General features: G+C 41.3%; 2 protein-coding genes across 4 annotated transcripts in view; one reads left to right on the forward strand and one right to left on the reverse strand.

The window, feature by feature from the left end:
* LOC126283939 (palmitoyltransferase app-like) overlaps nucleotides 1–12,380 on the reverse strand; it is a 142,218-nt gene extending 129,838 nt beyond the window's left edge. Inside the window, exons 1-2 of one of the 2 annotated variants that reach the window (XM_049982328.1) lie at nucleotides 11,891–12,380; nucleotides 11,657–11,817 (exon numbers count right to left, since the gene is read on the reverse strand). In XM_049982328.1, coding sequence (XP_049838285.1) covers nucleotides 11,657–11,817; nucleotides 11,891–12,129 — 400 coding nt within the window. In that variant the 5' untranslated portion in view covers nucleotides 12,130–12,380. The remainder of the gene's footprint in view (nucleotides 1–11,656; nucleotides 11,818–11,890) is intronic. The other variant, XM_049982327.1, reaches the window with a different exon arrangement.
* Nucleotides 12,381–12,459: 79 nt separating this feature from the next.
* The window catches only part of LOC126283940 (transmembrane protein 242), an 84,466-nt gene continuing 78,267 nt past the window's right edge, over nucleotides 12,460–18,658 (forward strand). Inside the window, exon 1 of one of the 2 annotated variants that reach the window (XM_049982329.1) lies at nucleotides 12,460–12,746. In XM_049982329.1, coding sequence (XP_049838286.1) covers nucleotides 12,710–12,746 — 37 coding nt within the window. In that variant the 5' untranslated portion in view covers nucleotides 12,460–12,709. The remainder of the gene's footprint in view (nucleotides 12,747–18,658) is intronic. The other variant, XM_049982330.1, reaches the window with a different exon arrangement.

The following is an 18,658-nucleotide window of genomic DNA, read 5'->3' on the forward strand; positions in this document are numbered from 1 at the left end:
ACGACATACAGAATGTTGCACCCACAGACTGCGTTGTCTTCTGTATCTTCCACATCACTTGCAGTGCCATCTGTTGTTGAAAATTGTAACTACTGTAATTTCGAAAGTGTGTCCGCCTGAAAATTTACTGTTGTCCCAAGCATATTGCAACAAACGGTGTATTTCTATCGCTGCTCGTTTAGTTTTTATTGCCATTTCAAATATACCGGTCATTTTTGAAACACCCTGTACGAAGCCAACATTACTATCTGCCATCGAGCCATCGAAGTAAACAACTTCAGAGCCCCGGAACACGTCAAGGAACAAGAGGAAGTGACAGCAGAGAGTGGCGGGATTAACGGAGTCCTTAGGGCCTCAGAAATGGTCCACACGAAGCTTTGACCAAGGTGTACACCATGAAAGTGTATGTGAATGAACCTCAAGTACAAGTGGTAAAGGAAAGGACTCCAGTTTGGAGAGAAGCGATCGCACGCGAACTGTAATTCTAATGCTCAGGAGAACTACGAATATGTGCAACGTAACTGGTGCAAGCAGTTGTGCACATTGGATCTGCAATGGAGGCTCTCCAACCTCCAACAGGACACTGGTCACCGGACTCATTATTAAAGCTTCTGTCACTAGGCGAACACCACAGTGGGTCAAGGAAACGCAACACTGAGGGTTCCATTGAACCGTAAACCAGACTCTCACAGTCAAGGCGGGGTTGAACAAGGGCTCTGTAGAGCTGCAGCAGTATAGAGCGATCTGCATCTCACTTTGTGTTGCTCAGGCAGCAGAAGGCATTGAGGTGCTGCCAGCATTTCCACTTAAGCTGATGAAGGTGAGGAAGCCAAATCAACTTAGCACCGAAAACCAGTCCTATCAATCGATATGTCTCCACTACAGTGAGTGGATCATCATTAAGATAAAGCTCAGGTTCTGGATGAACAGTACAACACCGACAGAAGTGCACGACACATGACTTCGCGGCTGTAAACTGGAAGCCGTGTGCTAGAGCCCATGGCTGCACCTTGTGAATGGCTCCCTGTAGGTGCCACTCAGCAACACCAGTACTGGAGGAGCAATACAAAATGCAGAAGTCATCCACATACAGAGAAGGAGAGACTGACAGCCAAACAGCTAGTGCTAGGCCACTAAAAAGAGACACACACTCAATACGGAACTCTGTGGAATGCCATTCTCCTGAATTCGATGGTAAATATGGGAGACACCAACTTGGTCACGGAAAGTACAGAGTGACAGAAAGTTTTGGATAAAAATCAGGAGCAGGCCCTGCAGACCCCACTCATACAATGCGGCAAGGATATGATGTAGCCAGGTTGTGTTGTATGCTTTACAGAAGTCAAAAAAGATGGCAGCCAGATCTTAGCATCTGGAAAAGGTTGTTCAGATGGCAGACTCAAGGGACACAAGATTATCAGTGGTAGAGCAACCCTGGCGGAAGCTGCCCTGATATGGAGCCAGTAGGCCACGTAACTCCTGGACTCGACCCAACCCAACCCCCAACACACCATACATTCCAACATCTTACAGAGAACATTGGTGATGCTGATGAGCCTACAGCTATCCACATCATGCAGATTTTTACTGGGTTTTAGCACCAGAATGATGATGCTCCCCGTCACTGCGATGGAAAGATGCCATCACACCAGACCCAGTTGAAGATGACGAAGAGAGATTGCTTGTAGTAAGATGAGAGATGTTTAAACATCTGACTGTGGGTCGAGTCCGGCCAAGGAGCTGTGTCGGGGCAATGTCCAAGGGTGCTGAGGAGGTGTCACTCTGTAAATGGAGTGTTATAGGGTGCACTGTGGCATGTAGTGAACGAGACTACTTACTTTTCCATCTGCCGTTTGAGGGTTCGAAAGGCTGGGGGGTAGTTCTCCGACGCAGAGGCTCAAGCATAGTGCTCAGCAAAGTTCTTGGCAACCGCGTTTGCTTTGGTAGATAACACACCACTGATGTTAACACCAGGGACAACTGTTGGGGTCTGGTACTCAAAAAGATGTCTGATCTTCGTCCGGATTTGGGAAGGTGACGTATGGTACCACATGGTCGACACATACCTCTCCCAACACTCCTCTTTCCGTCGTTTTATAAGCAGGTGAACACGGGCATGCAGCCACTTAAAGACTATTAGGTGCTCTAGGGAAGGGTGCCACTTACGTCACTGTAGAGCTCGTCAACACACTTTAATTGCCTCAGCAACTTCCAGTGACCACCAAGGGACTGTCTTCTGCTGGGGGCACCCTAGAAAATGAGAGATCGCATTTTCTGCTGCAGAAATTGTCATTGTAGACACCTGCTCAATCACACCATCGATAGCACCATTTGAGCTAGATTCAACAGTGACAGCAGAGGTGAAGACTAACCAGTCTGCCTTGTTTAAAGCCCGTCTGGGTAGGTGTCTGTGGGCATGATGCTGGGAGAGTGACAGGAAGATAGGGAAGTGGTCACTACCACACAGGTCATCACGTACTCTCCAGTGGATAGATGGGAGGAGTCCTGGGCTGCAAATTGATAAATCAATGGCAGGGTAACTACCACAAGTCACACTGAAATGTGTGGCGGCCCCAGTATTTAAGAGGTAGAGGTTGAGTTGGGACAGTAAATTTTCGACATTTCTGCCATGGCCAGTAAGCACGGTGTTACCACACACGGAGTTATGGGCATTAAAATCTCCCAAATAAGAAGGTTTAGGGAGTTGATCAATTAGTGCAGCCAATATGTTCAGGGGTATTGCACCATCTGGAAGAAGGTATACATTGCAGACAGTTATTTCCTGTATTGTCCATGTTCTGACAGCCACAGCTTCAAGAGGGGTTTGAAGGGGCACAGGTTCACTACATACTGAGTACAGGACATAAACGCAAACTCCACCTGACACTCTATTATATTTGCTATGGTTCTTGTAATATCCCCTATAGACACGAGGGGCAGGGGTTCGCATTGCTGGGAACCAGGTTTCCTGGAGGGCAATGCAGAAAGCAGGTGTAAAGCTTAACAGTTGCCATAGCTCAGACAAGTGGTGGAAAAAACCGCCATAATTCCAGTGGGGGACGAGGTGATTGTGAGACTCAATGAGGTAGTCTACGCTTCAGGGTCACCTGCTGCTACCAATTTATTTCCTGAACAGGCTATATCCATTGTTCCTGAAGGTCTGGTGAGATCTACATCCTCAGCAGATGCCACAATCTTCACCTCATCCTCAGATGCAGAGCTTGTAGGCAGCGGTGGTTTGGGTGCCACCGCCATTCCCTTGGTTTTGGGGGTCTTCATTCTCAATTTCTCTCATTGATCTACGGGTTCTCTGGCTGGGAGGGCTTCACTGATTCAGTCTCCGGGACTGAGGATGAGTGTGAAGCCCTACAACCAGCCAACCAACTGCTTTTGGGCACTTCAGCCACTGACAGGTGTCATTATCTTCCCCACTAGCAGAAACCTGGGAAGGGAGTCACCAAAGGGACCCCTTCCTTGCGAGAGGAGCCGGAGGAGACTTACACTTTCCAGCTGAGAAGTGGGGACTGTCGTCCCCTAAGGTTGGGGGGACAGAGCTCCCAAAGTAGGTTGGACGGGAGCAACAAGGAGGGAAGTGCGCCCCACCATCAAGGGGGCAGGTGTAGTCTTCCAGCTCTGAAAGCTGACTGGAACTTGTTGAGCTGGTGGGGCTGCAACTGTTCTTGTAGTGGCGGCATAAGAGGTGGTCATAGCCACAAGATGTAGGCTCTCAAATTTCCTCTTGGTCTCAGTGTAGGTCAGTCAGTCAAGGGTCTGGTATTCCATGATTTTCATTTCTTACTGTAAAATCCTGCAGTCTGGTGAGCAAGGGGAATGATGCTTTCCACAGTTGACACAGATGGGAGGCAGGGCACACGGAGTACTGGGATAGGATAGGCGTCCACAATCTCAACATGTGATGCTGGAAGTACAGTGGGAAGACATAAGGCTAAACTTCCAGCACTTAAAGCATCACATTGGGGGAGGAATATATGGCTTGACATCACAGCGGTAGACCATCACCTCGACCTTCTCGGGTAATATGTTACCCTCGATGGCCAAGATGAAGGCACCAGTGGCAAAACTAATTATCCCTCGGACACCAATGGATGTGCCGGACGAAATGAACTCCTCGTTGCTCTACGTTGGCACGCAGCTCATTGTCAGATTGCAAAAGAAGGTCCCTGTGGAATATAATACCTTGCACCATATTTAAGCTCTTATGAGGCTTGATGGTAATGGAAACATCCCCCAGCTTGTCACGAGCAAGTAATGCCTGTGACTGGGCAGAGGATGCCATTTTTATCAAGACTGACCCTGACCACATTTTGGACAAGCCCTCCATCTCCCCAAACTTGTCCTCTAAATGCTCTACAAAAAACTGAGGCTTCTTCAAGACAAACGAGTCCCCATCAGCTCTCGTACATATGAGGTATGGGGCGAATAAGGTTTGCTGCCATCCTTAGCCTGGCATTCCTCCCTTGGTGTGGCCAGGGAAAGGACCAATATAGAATCTTACTTCCTTGCACTGTACTGAGACTTGGAACACTTAGAGACTACTGGTGTTTGATCATCAGCAAGTCACGACATGTTGTGCTTCATCGCACATCTTCCACCCTTACACCACCCACTCTGACCAGGGGCCCTCCCCACGGGCACCAGCCAGCCGCAGCAAAAGCCACCTGGCAGGATGGCCATTGCTGAGAGTCCTGACGCCCCACGGTGATGGGCATCTACTCCTTGGCATACGTGGGGAGTTAATGGTGCGGGCATCAGCAGAGCCATCCCAGTGAAGTCAGGGGGCTACAACCAAGAGGGTACATGGCAGTCCCACCACAATGGACTTGCTACCATGCTGGATACAAGTTGCAAAGAATTCCACGGTCCTCGTCGGTGCAGAAAATGACACTGCATAGTGGGTGAAGGAAAACGCACAAAGGAAGGTGTCCTCGCTCAAGAGATGGAGGATGAGCGGAACTGCAATGCCACGACGAGAAAACGAGCTACAGACCTCAATGTACAATGGACACGATGAACTATGTAAGGTGCTCTTCCCCAATTGACTTGCTCTTCGAGAAAATTTTGAGAAACAGAGGTCAAACCCTACAGGGGACCATCACAAAGGCCGAAAAATGGGAGACTCTTTTTAGTCGCTTCTTATAAAAGGCAGGAATACCTCGGGCCTATTATACCTCGGGTCTATTCTAACCCACAGGCGGGGGATCATCCCTATGGCAGCTGTGAAACATTACCATGACCTCGGCTGTATCGTAAGCCAGGTTGTAAGAGAAGAGATACAGAACTTCGTAGCAGCCAGAACTATTGTGTCACATCATCGAGAAATAGCAGCCACGAATGTCGACCCTGTAAGTCAGGATGTAATAAAATGTGTTGAAGATGAGGCGTATCAATCTTTATCATCAATTCCACCAGAACACTACAGGAAGAACAGACTCCAGCAACTCAGCTTTATGCCACTGGCATCGAACGCCAACCCACTGTCTGACCCAGCACCAGGTACCAGATCCACCATTGTTGAAAACCACAGAAACTTTGAACAATGAGGAACCAATCAAAGGAAAACTCCAATTAATACACAGAACATAGTACACGAGAAGCTACAATACGATGACGCTCATAACCCCAGCTATCCCAAACCTTTCCGATGATCTGGTCACTTGGGATTCATGAAGACTCTAGACCAAATGAGATGCAGATATTGCAGGCCAGGTCTCTACTGATTTGTTCAGAATGTCAACAATGGAAGAACATGTTGTAGTTATCTCTGAAGCACCTGGCACCAATTCTGCCTGCAGCATCACAGTTCCACCAAATTGGAATAAACCTCTTTAAGAGGTTCCTGAAGCTTACAAACAGAAATTGATGGCTAATAGTCTGTACTAAGTTTTTCACCCGCTGCGCGGTCACCAACACTATGCCGACTGCCGACGCTCAGAACACTGCAGTGTTATTTGTTGAACGCATCATTTTCAAGTATAGAGCATACTGTATAGTGATCTCTGATCATGGGAAAGTTTTCCGGTCGAGACTAGTACCAGAGGGAATTTCACATAGCAACTTCATCCACAGGATGACAAATGCCCACCACCCACAAACGAACAGCTCACAGAACTTAAGACACTGGCAATTTGATTTTGATGTTTTCTGATGTCGAACAGAGAGATTGGGGTACAACCTTGCATGTCATGATATCCACATACAGCAAAGAGAACAAGACACTAAAGGTTTCACACCATTTTCTTTTTGCTCCACAGGTACAATGTCAACATGACACTGTCTCTGTTTTGACCACATGAGCCTCAGGATGACCAAGACCAAAGAAAAAAAACTGGCTTGCATAAGGACCCTGGATTACCAGTAGAAAAACCGAGAGCATTATAATGTGAAGTTCCAGCCAGTAACATGCAGGCTGGGAGACTTATGAATTTTTACACCATGTGGAAAGTGTTACTGCCAGGAAAGGTATTACAGTGCTACTCTGAGCCATATCACATCCTCCATGGCTTATTGGACATCACATACGAAGCTGAGGATTTTGACCTTTCATCAAGAAGACAAAAGATGTTGCCCATATACTCTGTATGCAGCCCTACTACAGTTCTGAGACACGAAGAGCAATGATGGAGTTTCTCGTTCACATAAATTGAAGACACGCTCGACTATCACACAGCTTTAGTGGGAGGAGCGACCTTTGATGCTCATCATAGTGAAAACGATATGACAAAATGACCAGGATTTGAGGATTTGCCGCACTGCACTGAGAACTTGCAGATCCAGTATAGTGTTGTCAGTTAAAATGAGAACTCCTGAAACAGTGAATCACTGTTTCTCCAGGAGAAGAAGCAATGCATGAGCAGGTCTGCATGAAGTACAGCATAGCAGTTTACATTGCTGGCATGCTGTGGGCCGTCAATTCAAAACCGATCAGCCACAACACACTATTTTCTTGTGTTAAAAATATGCTTTGAATGATGGTTGTTATGAATTATTATAAGAGTCAAAGAGCATTTTCAGCCAATATTCCCACAAAGTATCTTATTTTTATGTAATTAAATCTTAACACTCATTAAATTTCAAGACTTGGTCACATTACTGAAAACATTGTTACCAGCTCAAGCTCTGATGACATCATAGTCTAGAAGTAAGACAAAGCTATATGTGTATTGTATGAGTCTTGGCAAAAAGTTATTAGTGTTTTTCTGTACTACTTCTGCAATCGGTCTAGTTATTTAGTGTTGGAAAATGAATTTACAATTTTTAAATAACAATGGAAAGGAATTTTATGAAGTCTGATTGTGGAAACCTTTAGAAAGTTGGTGCATTTACAGTCTCTCTGCTCTTAAAAGACAACCCAGATTTTTATATTTCCTAAATGAAAAATGTGAAAACTGCACTCATGACAATGAGGAAGGAAGTACTGTGACACAGCAATAAGTCAAACAACTGTCTTAAAACTGAGGGAATGTGTAATGGGTGAATTGCTAGGACCATGCTAAAAAGGTTTTCCAGGACAACATGTGAAAGCCTGCACAATGAAACACAGTAGAAACTCTTTCATTCAGAGGATAATGCTAACTGTTAATTGTTGTGGTTGTTGCAAAAACTAGTGCTATTTTCCAGGTATCTCTTTCCTCAATTTTTGAACAGCGTAATATGACTTGGGGGGAACTGCACAGCATCATCGTGTTTACATTCAACAGATTATACGCTGTATTTTTTCTGCTCTTCCAGGCCATTAATTTAAACCAAAGTAAATTACGTCTGCAAATATGCAGTTGATGCACCAGAACCTTCAAAATATCTGTTGTTCTACTGAATACATAACTGCTGCTCAAACAGTTAAATTTCAAAGTGCTTTTAAGTACTTACTTAAAAGTGAGACCAACTTTCATTTTATTATAATGTCATGGTCTTATTACATTTCCTCATGGGTTCCAAGCAATGTTCAATTTTTCTCATTGTCAAAATCTTACAGCTTTATGACAAGTTCAATGGAGACAGTTGAAGCGAAAAATTACTGTTTGCAATGTCTTTTTTGGAAAGCATAATAGGGCCAGAAATTATTAAATGGTTTCTCGGATTCTTCCGGAAAAAAGCTACATCAAGGCATAATATCCAGTTTCCTAACACCACCTTTGTAATTCATCTCAAATTGAGCAGAAACGAAGCTAATAAATGAAAACAATATTAAAATGTAATATGATATAGAATTTTAAGCTCTTACATAACTGTATCAAAAATAATATAAACTTAAGAAGACAGTAGTATTGGTGAAGAGAACGGGAAGGGGGGGGGGGGGGGGGGGGGAAGTTCCAAAACAGGATCAATCTTGCGAACACTACATCAGAAATACAGCATGCCACCTGATACGCAACAAGTGACAATGCCTTCATGTAGAGTGTTTATTTACATCAAATGATCCTTGTAGAAATCAGTGCATGCAGTGGCCACTATCTCATATGGATCTCTACGAACACGTTATATCCAAATTTTATGCATCTTCTCATTCTTTCGAACACTCAAAAACAACTTTTCAGGAGTTTTTATAGCTATATTAGTACGATGTGATACTACACACCGTCTGTAACCCATTTCCGAAATGTAAATTCCAAAACAAGATAGTACTGTGATCGAGCTTTATGACAGCAGGAGAAGCATGCTAATCGGTTAAGTCACAGGCATCACGACTCAAATGGAACATTTTAGCAAACTTCCAAATTATTTGAATTTCATTTCCTTTTTATTCTGAAATTCACATAGAAAAGAAAAGCATGTTATGAGCATAAAATAATGTGATTAACAATTTCAGATGGTTTCCAGAAAACAGTCAAATATCCAATTATTTGTCATGTTCGTATTTATCATTTACGGAAGGTTCTCAATATATTTTATGTTTGTAACTTTTGAGCATTCTTGAATATTTGATGATTGCATAGATAGCTGCATACACTGTCCAGTAGTTCAGTTCTGTTCTGGCTGTATGTTGGAGCTTGTAACGAATGTTCTTTTGGTGCCACATATTGTATTTCACTGTTGACCTTTCTTTAAGATTTGCACTCTCTTCTACTTTTTATATGACAATAATATTGTCATGAGAAGCAACTGAAATATCCCCAAGGCCTCATGGAATTTTTAACAGTTTCTTTACAGAGTTTGCAGATGTGTTACCCCTCTATTAACCCAGATCTTTTTCAGATGGTACAGTTATCTATAATGAAGTAGATTAGTGTTTGTAAAATTTGCACAAATATTGAGTAAAATGTTGATAAGATTCCAAGGCAGTAAAAATTTGTTAGTCGGCAATAAATGTTGAAAAATGTAAAAGTGTGCACTTTACAAAATGCAGAAATGTAGTGTCCTATGACTGTAATACCTACATGTCACAACTGCAGTCGTATCATAGGGATATGAAATGGATTGTTACTATACATTCATTCACTGACAAGATACTTGAAAACTGCAGTCAGTCTACAAAGGAGATGGCTTACTAAACACTTGAGTGATGTGTCTTAGAAAATTATAAAATTATGTACGTGTAAGGGACACATATCAAAAGGACTAACAGAAGGTACTGGGTGCATACAGAAAATGACAGCAAGAATGGATACAGGTTTGTTTGACCTACGGGAGGGCATCATCACAGAAATGCTGAAAAAACTGAAATGACAGATGTCTGAAGATGGATGGCAACTTCTATGTGAAGCCCTATTTACATGGCCTAGTTCCAAGGACCAATACTAAGAGAGAAATTTAGGATTAGACGAGAACTTCCTACATATCACTGCCGTAGGGTCGATGAAGAAATCATCACACTGAGCACAGCACACACACAGAAATTTAAGCCGGCAGTCTTTGCGTATTCTTTATGCAAATGGAATGTGGAGAAAACATAACATATGATGAAAGATAAATATCCTCAGCTGTGCACTTCACAGTAATTTGCAGAGTATGGCTGTAAATGTAGATAGACTCAAACGTGGATCCTTGCCTTTTATGGATGATGCTCTTAGCTAGACAGATTCCCCAGGCTGGTCCACTGCCTCTCATAATAGCTCAAATACTGCCTGCCTGTATTTACTTCCCACAATCCACAATAATCATAAAATTTACTCCGGACAGAAAGGGCAAAGCAGGGAAATATTGTAGCTAGATTTTGGGAGCTGTTTGATCTGTGAAAGTTTCACAACAATGTATACCTCAGCACAGAGTGGAAAATGCATTCAAGATATGACCTCATGCTGTGGCAAAACCATCTATCCATCAGGAGTGTTAATCCATCAAATCATGTTGTAAAATTTCTGAGGAATGTTGAATGCACAAGTATATAAAGCTGTAAAAGTGGGTTACAAGTACAGTCTTGAGGGTTTAGCCAATAAAAGCATCATTCAACAAAGGTATGGGCTGAGTCTGTGTTTTAATCTGTTAACAATGTTAAGTCATGGGTCATAGCTGGTGTGTGGCATCATAATCCTCACTTGACCCATGTAAACATATTAATACACCTCTGGTGGTGGTTCTATAGATTAACCGAAGTGTTCAGATACTGTTTTGCCAACTCACAATCAAACTGCCACCTTTTAATCTAACCTAGAACTCTGGCTACAGATCAGTATGTCATCATGTCTAAGAGTTTACATTCATATCCACTGCCTTCAAATCTTAGTCAATCACCTTTTGGCCAAACCTAGACTTTGGACTATGTCATAGATCATTCTCTCACCACAATCTGCATTTCAAAATCTAATATAGATGGAGAAGAAATATTATTGGTGTTCTGTTCTCTTCTCTTTCGCTTCATGCACATATGTTGTCACATAGCATTTCATCATTTCATTCCAGGACAAAGTCAATATTCGGTATCAGAATGTCCCGTTGACCCAATCCCATACTGATGGAATTTTGCTGTCTGATATTTTGAATGATAGTTTAAAGACGTCCAATTCTGCTTGTTAAAATGTCTGTGAAATTCATATTCCATCCAGGTAAGTGTTTAATGTAAGCCAGCTGTAAAAAAAATCTTAAGCTTCCGTATTCAAAAATTCAACTTAACAAAATGACTCATAAAAACAAATTTGAAGGCCAAATCTCTAATAAAATGAAACATATGTATTAGGCTTGGATCTATTATTTTAGTTCATGAAAAAGATAAAGTTATGGGCTTAAGGGTATCATAATGAATTCTCAGACCCACAATTCAGATGGAAAAATGTAACAAATGAAAGATTACACAACCTGTTCAGCATTTTCCGATACTTTGGTGTCGACAGAGTTAATTTTATAAATTAAGGTGGAAGACATTGAGGAACTTGAAACATACACTATTTATAATCCTGTTTCTCTGTACAAATGACAAACTTACAATGGACTGCAGTATAGCTATAAGCTAAAACATATTTCTTTAAAAACTGTCCAGTAAACTTCCCTCATGGACCAGACTAAATGTCCCACATGCATGTGGAACCGAACTATATCCCACAAATGTTGATTGTTAACCAGAAGTATACAAAAAGAGCAAAAAGAGTTTCGTACATAACTGATTTTACCTCGGCCAAACAAAACAACTACTGCTAATTAGCGTCTGAAGAACTGAGTGACATGACAACAGTCTATGGACTACGACTGAAAGAAATGCACACACCTATTTGCTTTTCTGTGTAGGCTGCTTCGTCGGGTGTGGCCCTTGGTATTACACCAGGATCACTGAAGCTTGTGCGGAGTAAAGCTGACATGACAAAAATAAATAGGATTCCTCCGATGATGGGTATTACTGGCGTCAAATTCGTTGCTAGGTACGGGCAGCTGAAAAAGATAACATTTCATGAAATGCCTCCCTTGTGATGAGGTATCCTGTGTCATAAAAGTTTTTACTTACTCGAATGCAAAAAACAGTGCGCTAGTTCCCACTATAAGGATGAGAGTAATGTAAAAGACGCCAGTCTGTGGTGCCATCATTATTCGTCCATCGCAGCAGAACCGATTTTTCCCTGGAAATGATTCCCATTTCCTTGTAACATGAGGCATTTTTTTAACCTCGTCAGTGGACTGACAAGATGGTCCAGTTGGTGACTCTGTGAGGACAGGTTGATAGATGTGGTTATGGTCCTTGACCATTAGTTTTGAACTAAGCTACGGTTCTCCAGGGGCACATGACAAGAAATAATCAGCTTGGTACTATTTAAATGCCATTATAGCTCTTCTGTTGCTTATGGAATTTCATGTTAGATCGTATTTCATTTTTACTCCATCACGACAACCATAGCCCATTTTCACTTTAAACATGCCTCGAACTTGCAGCAAAAAACATAATTGACAGCTATTTCTGCTACACTCCCTTTTAACACAATCAACATCACACACATCACAGCGCTAGCAAAACTCCGTGGGGAACTACAGTACTACAACGAACAATCCACTATCGGGCTCCAAAGGGAACCGTGCAATGCATCGTGCGGAGTATTGTCTGTAGTCTGTGCTAAGTTCAAATGTGATTTAGATATCTCTAACTATTGTTGAAACAAGCAAAATAGGTTAGTGTTTGTAAGCCTCGGTGACAAGTGATGACTAAATTTACAAGTTTCTAAGACTTACATAGTCTGTAATGCAAATACAGTCTGTAATGAACTACATAAATATAAGAAATGAAGAAGAAGCAACTGACTGAACGCTTATCGTTATTAATCTTGTGATATCAATGACTGAAGATAAAGACAACAAATTCAAGGCCAAAGGTTCGTAGCTATTTATGTTGAAATCACAATGGAACTTTTCGTAGAACTTATCCACTTTAAATATTGGAAATAATGACTCCCTCACAGGAGCAGTGCTATATTGTAGTAGGTACACAGACCGTAAAATCAAAATGCAATCTGCAACTTATTTCCCGCACACTCGGTCTGTGCAAGTGTTTGGTCTCTTGACAATGCAGGGAACGTGTTGCGGTATTCTTGGACATGTATGGATGCCAAGAATGGTCTAATAGAGAATTGAGGAATTTTGCACTCGATAAGCTGCAGAACACTTTGGATTTGCTTTGTTGCAGTTCAGTCTTTTAATCATGAAAATATTCGTAAAATTAGATTAATTTTGTGGTTGAGAGAGAAATAAAACCGAGGAACCTAATTAGTTTCTGAGGTCGCTAAAGATTTCTGCTGAGTATGGAGTAATATCACTCAATTCCCTGCCATGTTCGTAGCTGGAGAGCAGTGCACTAGCTATCTCATTGAAGTGGATAATTTAATTTTTTTAAAAATGTTTTACTTCAGTTAAATGTAACTGTAAGCCTAGTTTCTAAAGTTAAACTTTAATTTGAGGCATAACAAGACCTACTGTCGACATTTATTAAGCTCTTGGTCTTGTCATGAAATGAGATGAAATAAAAGTTCTTGGTGTGAAATCCATAACCACTACCTAGCAAGCACTGCATGTTCATGTAGTGAGTACCAGTGTTTCATTCTGTCTAATAATATAAATTAAGAGCTATCTGTGAAGTTACCTACTTTTGAAGTGTCATTAGAGATCTGCAAGTTTCTGTGTTACAAAAAATAGGTAGTGCTGTATATTTAGTCTGGTCTTAAGTGCACCACATCTGCCAGATCTAATGTCATAATATCTTTTTATACGTGCTCAAGTGTTCTTCTGTTGGAGGAAGGCGTGCATTCAAAATAGGCTATTTAGATGTGCCAGTCAGATGCATGGACATCTTTAGGAAAGCTGTAATAGTAATAAAACAGAACACTTAATTTGAGATGTCTGTTATCAAAACACCCCCTTCCTCTCCCGACTAACTGTGCACCATGCCATGCTGGGGCAGTCTGCATATCTTGTACGTTCCTGTCACATTAGATTGATATCTCTAAAGATGCCACACTGACATATGGTTATTAAAGATGGATAGTTGCCTAGTTGCAGGGGCAACAGTGTGGATGATCAGCTTGCCACTTAACATAAGCCAACATGGTCATTCTGTTCAGGTACTGCATCAGTGTTTTGGTTTAAACCACTTTAGTCCCACTGTCTGCTGGACAACGCTGTAGAGGCCCGTTCTTTTCCTAATATGTTCTTTCTTGATCCTGCATCTAACTCAACACTTGGAGTGAGTCTGAGAGATAGGATTCAGACAAAGAGGTAAGGAAAAGAATTGGGGTCTATGACATTGAACAGACAGAGAGACTGAAGTGGCATTGTGCAGAACATTTGGCGTGGAACAACTTTAAACAGACCAAAACACTGATACAGTGTATTTGAGGGAGTCAAAGAGCAGTGTCAGTCCTCTTGACAGGATGGGGAAATTTCATCCAATGACATGCAGGTGAAAATTGAATACAAACTGCCCAGTGGAGATTGACATGGAAATCTTTGGAACAGGCTTATGCCCGGGAGTTGGTGTAGAGACTGAAGTAGAAGAAATGACTGACAGCAAGAGGAAATTAAAGCCATTCACCCCTCCCATCCATCAGACACGTGCACCTACACTGAATGGTGGCTAATTCCTTCAAACCAGTTTTCAAACTGAAGATCACAACAGTTACGAAAGAGGTCCAGTGTATGACTTTGAATCCCCCCCCGTTTCCCGAAATGTTAGTTCTTGTGACAGACTGGTCTGTAGCATAGTCCCAGGCCAAGGTTAGGCTGAAAGGTGATAACTAGGTTGAGCGTTGGTGAAGCCAGCAAAAGTGAATGTCAAGAAAAGATTGTGTCTACAGACTGTCCCAGGCCAAGGTTAGGTTGAAAGGTGATAAATCGGTTGAGTGTTGGTGAAACCAGGAAAAGTGAATGTCAAGAAAAGAATGTGTTTGCAGATTAGTCACCTCCAACCAATATTGTGTGACTTGGATGTTTCTGCAAGTGTTAGAGTGGAATCAGGCGGTTGGTAAAAACATCTGATGATAAACTTCAGTTCACCAAGGCCTGCTACTTGTGTCCAGATAACTACACAGTCAGACTCAGTTTTCACTTTGATAGGCACGAGATTTTTGTTGACAAAAATGAACATTTCCCTTCCTGTGGCACCTAATATGTCTTTTTTATATTTATTCCATGCCTTGCTAAATATATCGGAGCTTTCTATATTGGGTTTCATCCAGCTCTTGGTTCTGAAAATAATTTGAGTGTGACAACTTTCCTGGAAGGCAGTAAGTTCAGAAACTCTATTACGAGTACTTTGACAATTTACTGTTAAAATTTAGACAGTTGAAGTGTGTCTACTTTGTGTGCGATCTGATTTTGATCTCTGTGTATTGACTGTCAAGTGTTCATCAGAGGCCTTCAAACTACCGCCTAGCCAAAAAGATGCCAAGTACTTTGCCGTCAGAGTTCATCATTCCATGATAACAACAAACATTCTAATAAGTAGGATAGCCTTTTAGTTGTGCTTACAGTTCAGCAGATAAATGTTGCTGTCTAGAGGATGTTCCCTAATTTAGAATTCTGCAGCAGATATAGTAGATGCTTATGTCTTAATAAGGATGTAATGTGCAACAGATACGCATGTCAGTTGACAGTCAAATGTGCGGTGAAGCTACAACAGTTCCACTGAGCAGTGTGACCGACTGTGGATGCAAAACCACTGAGCTATGAGATATCAATTGGCCCAGATGGTTCTGGGCTTGGAACTGGGTCAGTCGAGACGAAGCCGCCCAGTGGGTGCCATTGCCTGACATTCCAACTAGACTCTGAGGGTCTCAGGTTCAACTCAGGATGCCTGCACATTTCTGCCAGACGCACTAGGCCATAAATGGTGCTCACCAGATCACTCATTTAACACTGCTGCACTGTTGAGTTGACGCATCTACAAGGACACTGCCCACTGCCAGCCACCACTGTGCTGCCTTAACATTCTAATGCCTCAGCATACGTCATTCATCATCAACTATAACCAGAACCTGAGTTGCCATCACTGGAGTGCTATATGAATGGCAACTGAAAATTATTTCTTTCTGTTAAGAAAGCAGTCTTGACTCCATACTTGCCTTGGTACTGGAGACTCCATCCCACAGCTTCCAGCAGCTGGCTGTACATCACTAATTGCTGATACTTTGTTTATACTTAACTGGCAGTTCTCGCTTCCAGAAACATTAGCATTAAAAAGGCCTAGTGAAAATATTACAAATGAAATGGATTGGATAGACAGTATTCTGAACACTTTGGGAAATTGGTGAGGCAACTTACCTCTTACAGATAACATTCAGATGTACACTAAGCTGTGTCTTCTGGTGGGACCATAATCTCAATCATGCAAACAAGGATCCCATCAGGTGCATCACTAAGAATGTATCTGACTAATGTGATGGTCAAGCAAATCAATACTACGAAGGATTCTGTCAATCATGCAAATGAAAAAAGGGACACAATTTTTATATTAGCCTGATGAGAATTTTCAGTAGGGTGCCTGATGTCATTCTCAACTACTAGGTGAAGTTGTGATCCCAACTCTTGACGACTCCAACCATAACCACAACCTTATTTTCATTACGAAAAACTGTCCCAGAGAGTCTAAATCAGAGGCGATATTACCAAGTCCTGTAATTGGCTTAAAAATACTTGTAACTTCAAATACTATCAATGACGTTATCATCCACCATTTCCATATCATAGGAAATATAATTATAATTAAGACTCCTGTGCATTTTAAATTTAAAAAGTATTCTCCAAGTGAAATTGCACTGAAAAGCTGGTGCTATATGAAAAGCAGTTGCACGTTCAATGAGGGGAAAGTTACTCTACAGTCTTTTAGCATATATTCAATGTGCTGCTCCTTGTTGAAGTTTCCTGTACTCAATGTATGGAGACGGCTTGACGAATGTTCCATCTCTCTCTCTCTCCCTCTCCCTCTCTCTCTCTCTCTCTCTCTCTCTCATGATAAAATACAGCTGCTGCCATCCAGTCTGAGTGAGCACGCATATCAACAACATCTGACAAGTACCTGTATCTTGAACATACATTTCTATCAAATGTTCAGTTGATATGATTTACTGTGTAGTAGATCCTTTTGTCTTAATAAGGATGTAATGTGCATATCTGTTGCACATTACATCCTTATTAAGACATGAGCATCTACTATATCTGCTGCAGAATTCTAAATTAGGGAACATCCTCTAGACAGCAACATTTATCTGCTGAACTGTAAGCACAACTAAAAGGCTATCCTACTTATTAGAATGTTTGTTATTATCATGGAATGATGAACTCTGACGGCAAAGTACTTGGCGTCTTTTTGGCTAGGCGGTAGTTTGAAGGCCTCTGATGAACACTTGACAGTCAATACACAGAGATCAAAATCAGATCGCACACAAAGTAGACACACTTCAACTGTCTAAATTTTAACAGTAAATTGTCAAAGTACTCGTAATAGAGTTTCTGAACTTACTGCCTTCCAGGAAAGTTGTCACACTCAAATTATTTTCAGAACCAAGAGCTGGATGAAACCCAATATAGAAAGCTCCGATATATTTAGCAAGGCATGGAATATATATAAAAAAGACATATTAGGTGCCACAGGAAGGGAAATGTTCATTTTTGTCAACAAAAATCTCGTGCCTATCAAAGTGAAAACTGAGTCTGACTGTGTAGTTATCTGGACACAAGTAGCAGGCCTTGGTGAACTGAAGTTTATCATCAGATTTGGAGGTGGGTCCAGGCAGACAGGTGTTTTTTTTTTTTTTTTTTTTTTTTTTTTTTTTTTTTTTTTTTTTTTTTTAAGGTATAAGCCAAAGTCCAGACAGATGACAATCAAGATAAATAGAATATAAGAAACTTCACGTACAGTAAATAGGGGTAAAGCTAACAGTAATATCAGCTTACTTCATCAGAATATCAGGGGAATAAAAAATAAAGTAGATGAGCTATCAGTGTGTTTAGAGGATCTCAAAAATAAGAATGAGATCAATATACTCTGTCTGTCTGAACACAATGTAACTGTGGGCATGGAAGTGTCAGTATAAGTGGTCATAATTTAGCATCTTACATTTGTAGATCTAGGATGGATAAAGGAGTTGCCATTTTCATAAAACAAGGGTATAAATGCAAAACTGTAGAACTGAGCAAATTTTGTGTTGATCAGCACTTTGACGTTCGAGCATGTGAACTTCAGCTAGCTAATGTAGTATTGATACTAGCAACAGTGTGCAGGTCCCCTTTAGGAGACTGGGAGCTGTTCATAAAAAAGTTTGACTCCCTATTATGCTGTCTGTCAGACAAAAAGAAGAAGTTATTAATCTGTGGTGATTTCAATGTAAACTTTCTAAGTAATTCTGATAGGAAAAGTGAACTAGAAGTGTTATTAACTACATAGAACTTAAAATTAGTGATCAATGTCCCTACACATATTGCTCAAGACAATAGCACACTAATAGATAATGTATTTGTACAGAAAGAGGATGTAAGACAAACACATCCTTTCCCTGTGGTAAACGGATTGTCAGTCCATGATGCACAACTGATTAACTTACAAAACCTAACAGTGTGTACAGTTCGGAAACTGTTAAGTAAAAGTGTGAGGTCACTCAATCCTGTATCTATAGAGCACTTCAGAGAAAGATAGAGAAGGGTTAATGGGGAGATGTATATAATGATAAATGCAACATATTTCTTGATGAGTTTATATCCCTTTTTGAACATTGTTTCCCAAAGGAAAATTACTAAG

The sequence above is a fragment of the Schistocerca gregaria genome, chromosome 8, assembly GCF_023897955.1.
Source record: "Schistocerca gregaria isolate iqSchGreg1 chromosome 8, iqSchGreg1.2, whole genome shotgun sequence".
In the NCBI taxonomy this organism is placed as follows: Eukaryota; Metazoa; Arthropoda; class Insecta; order Orthoptera; family Acrididae; genus Schistocerca; species Schistocerca gregaria.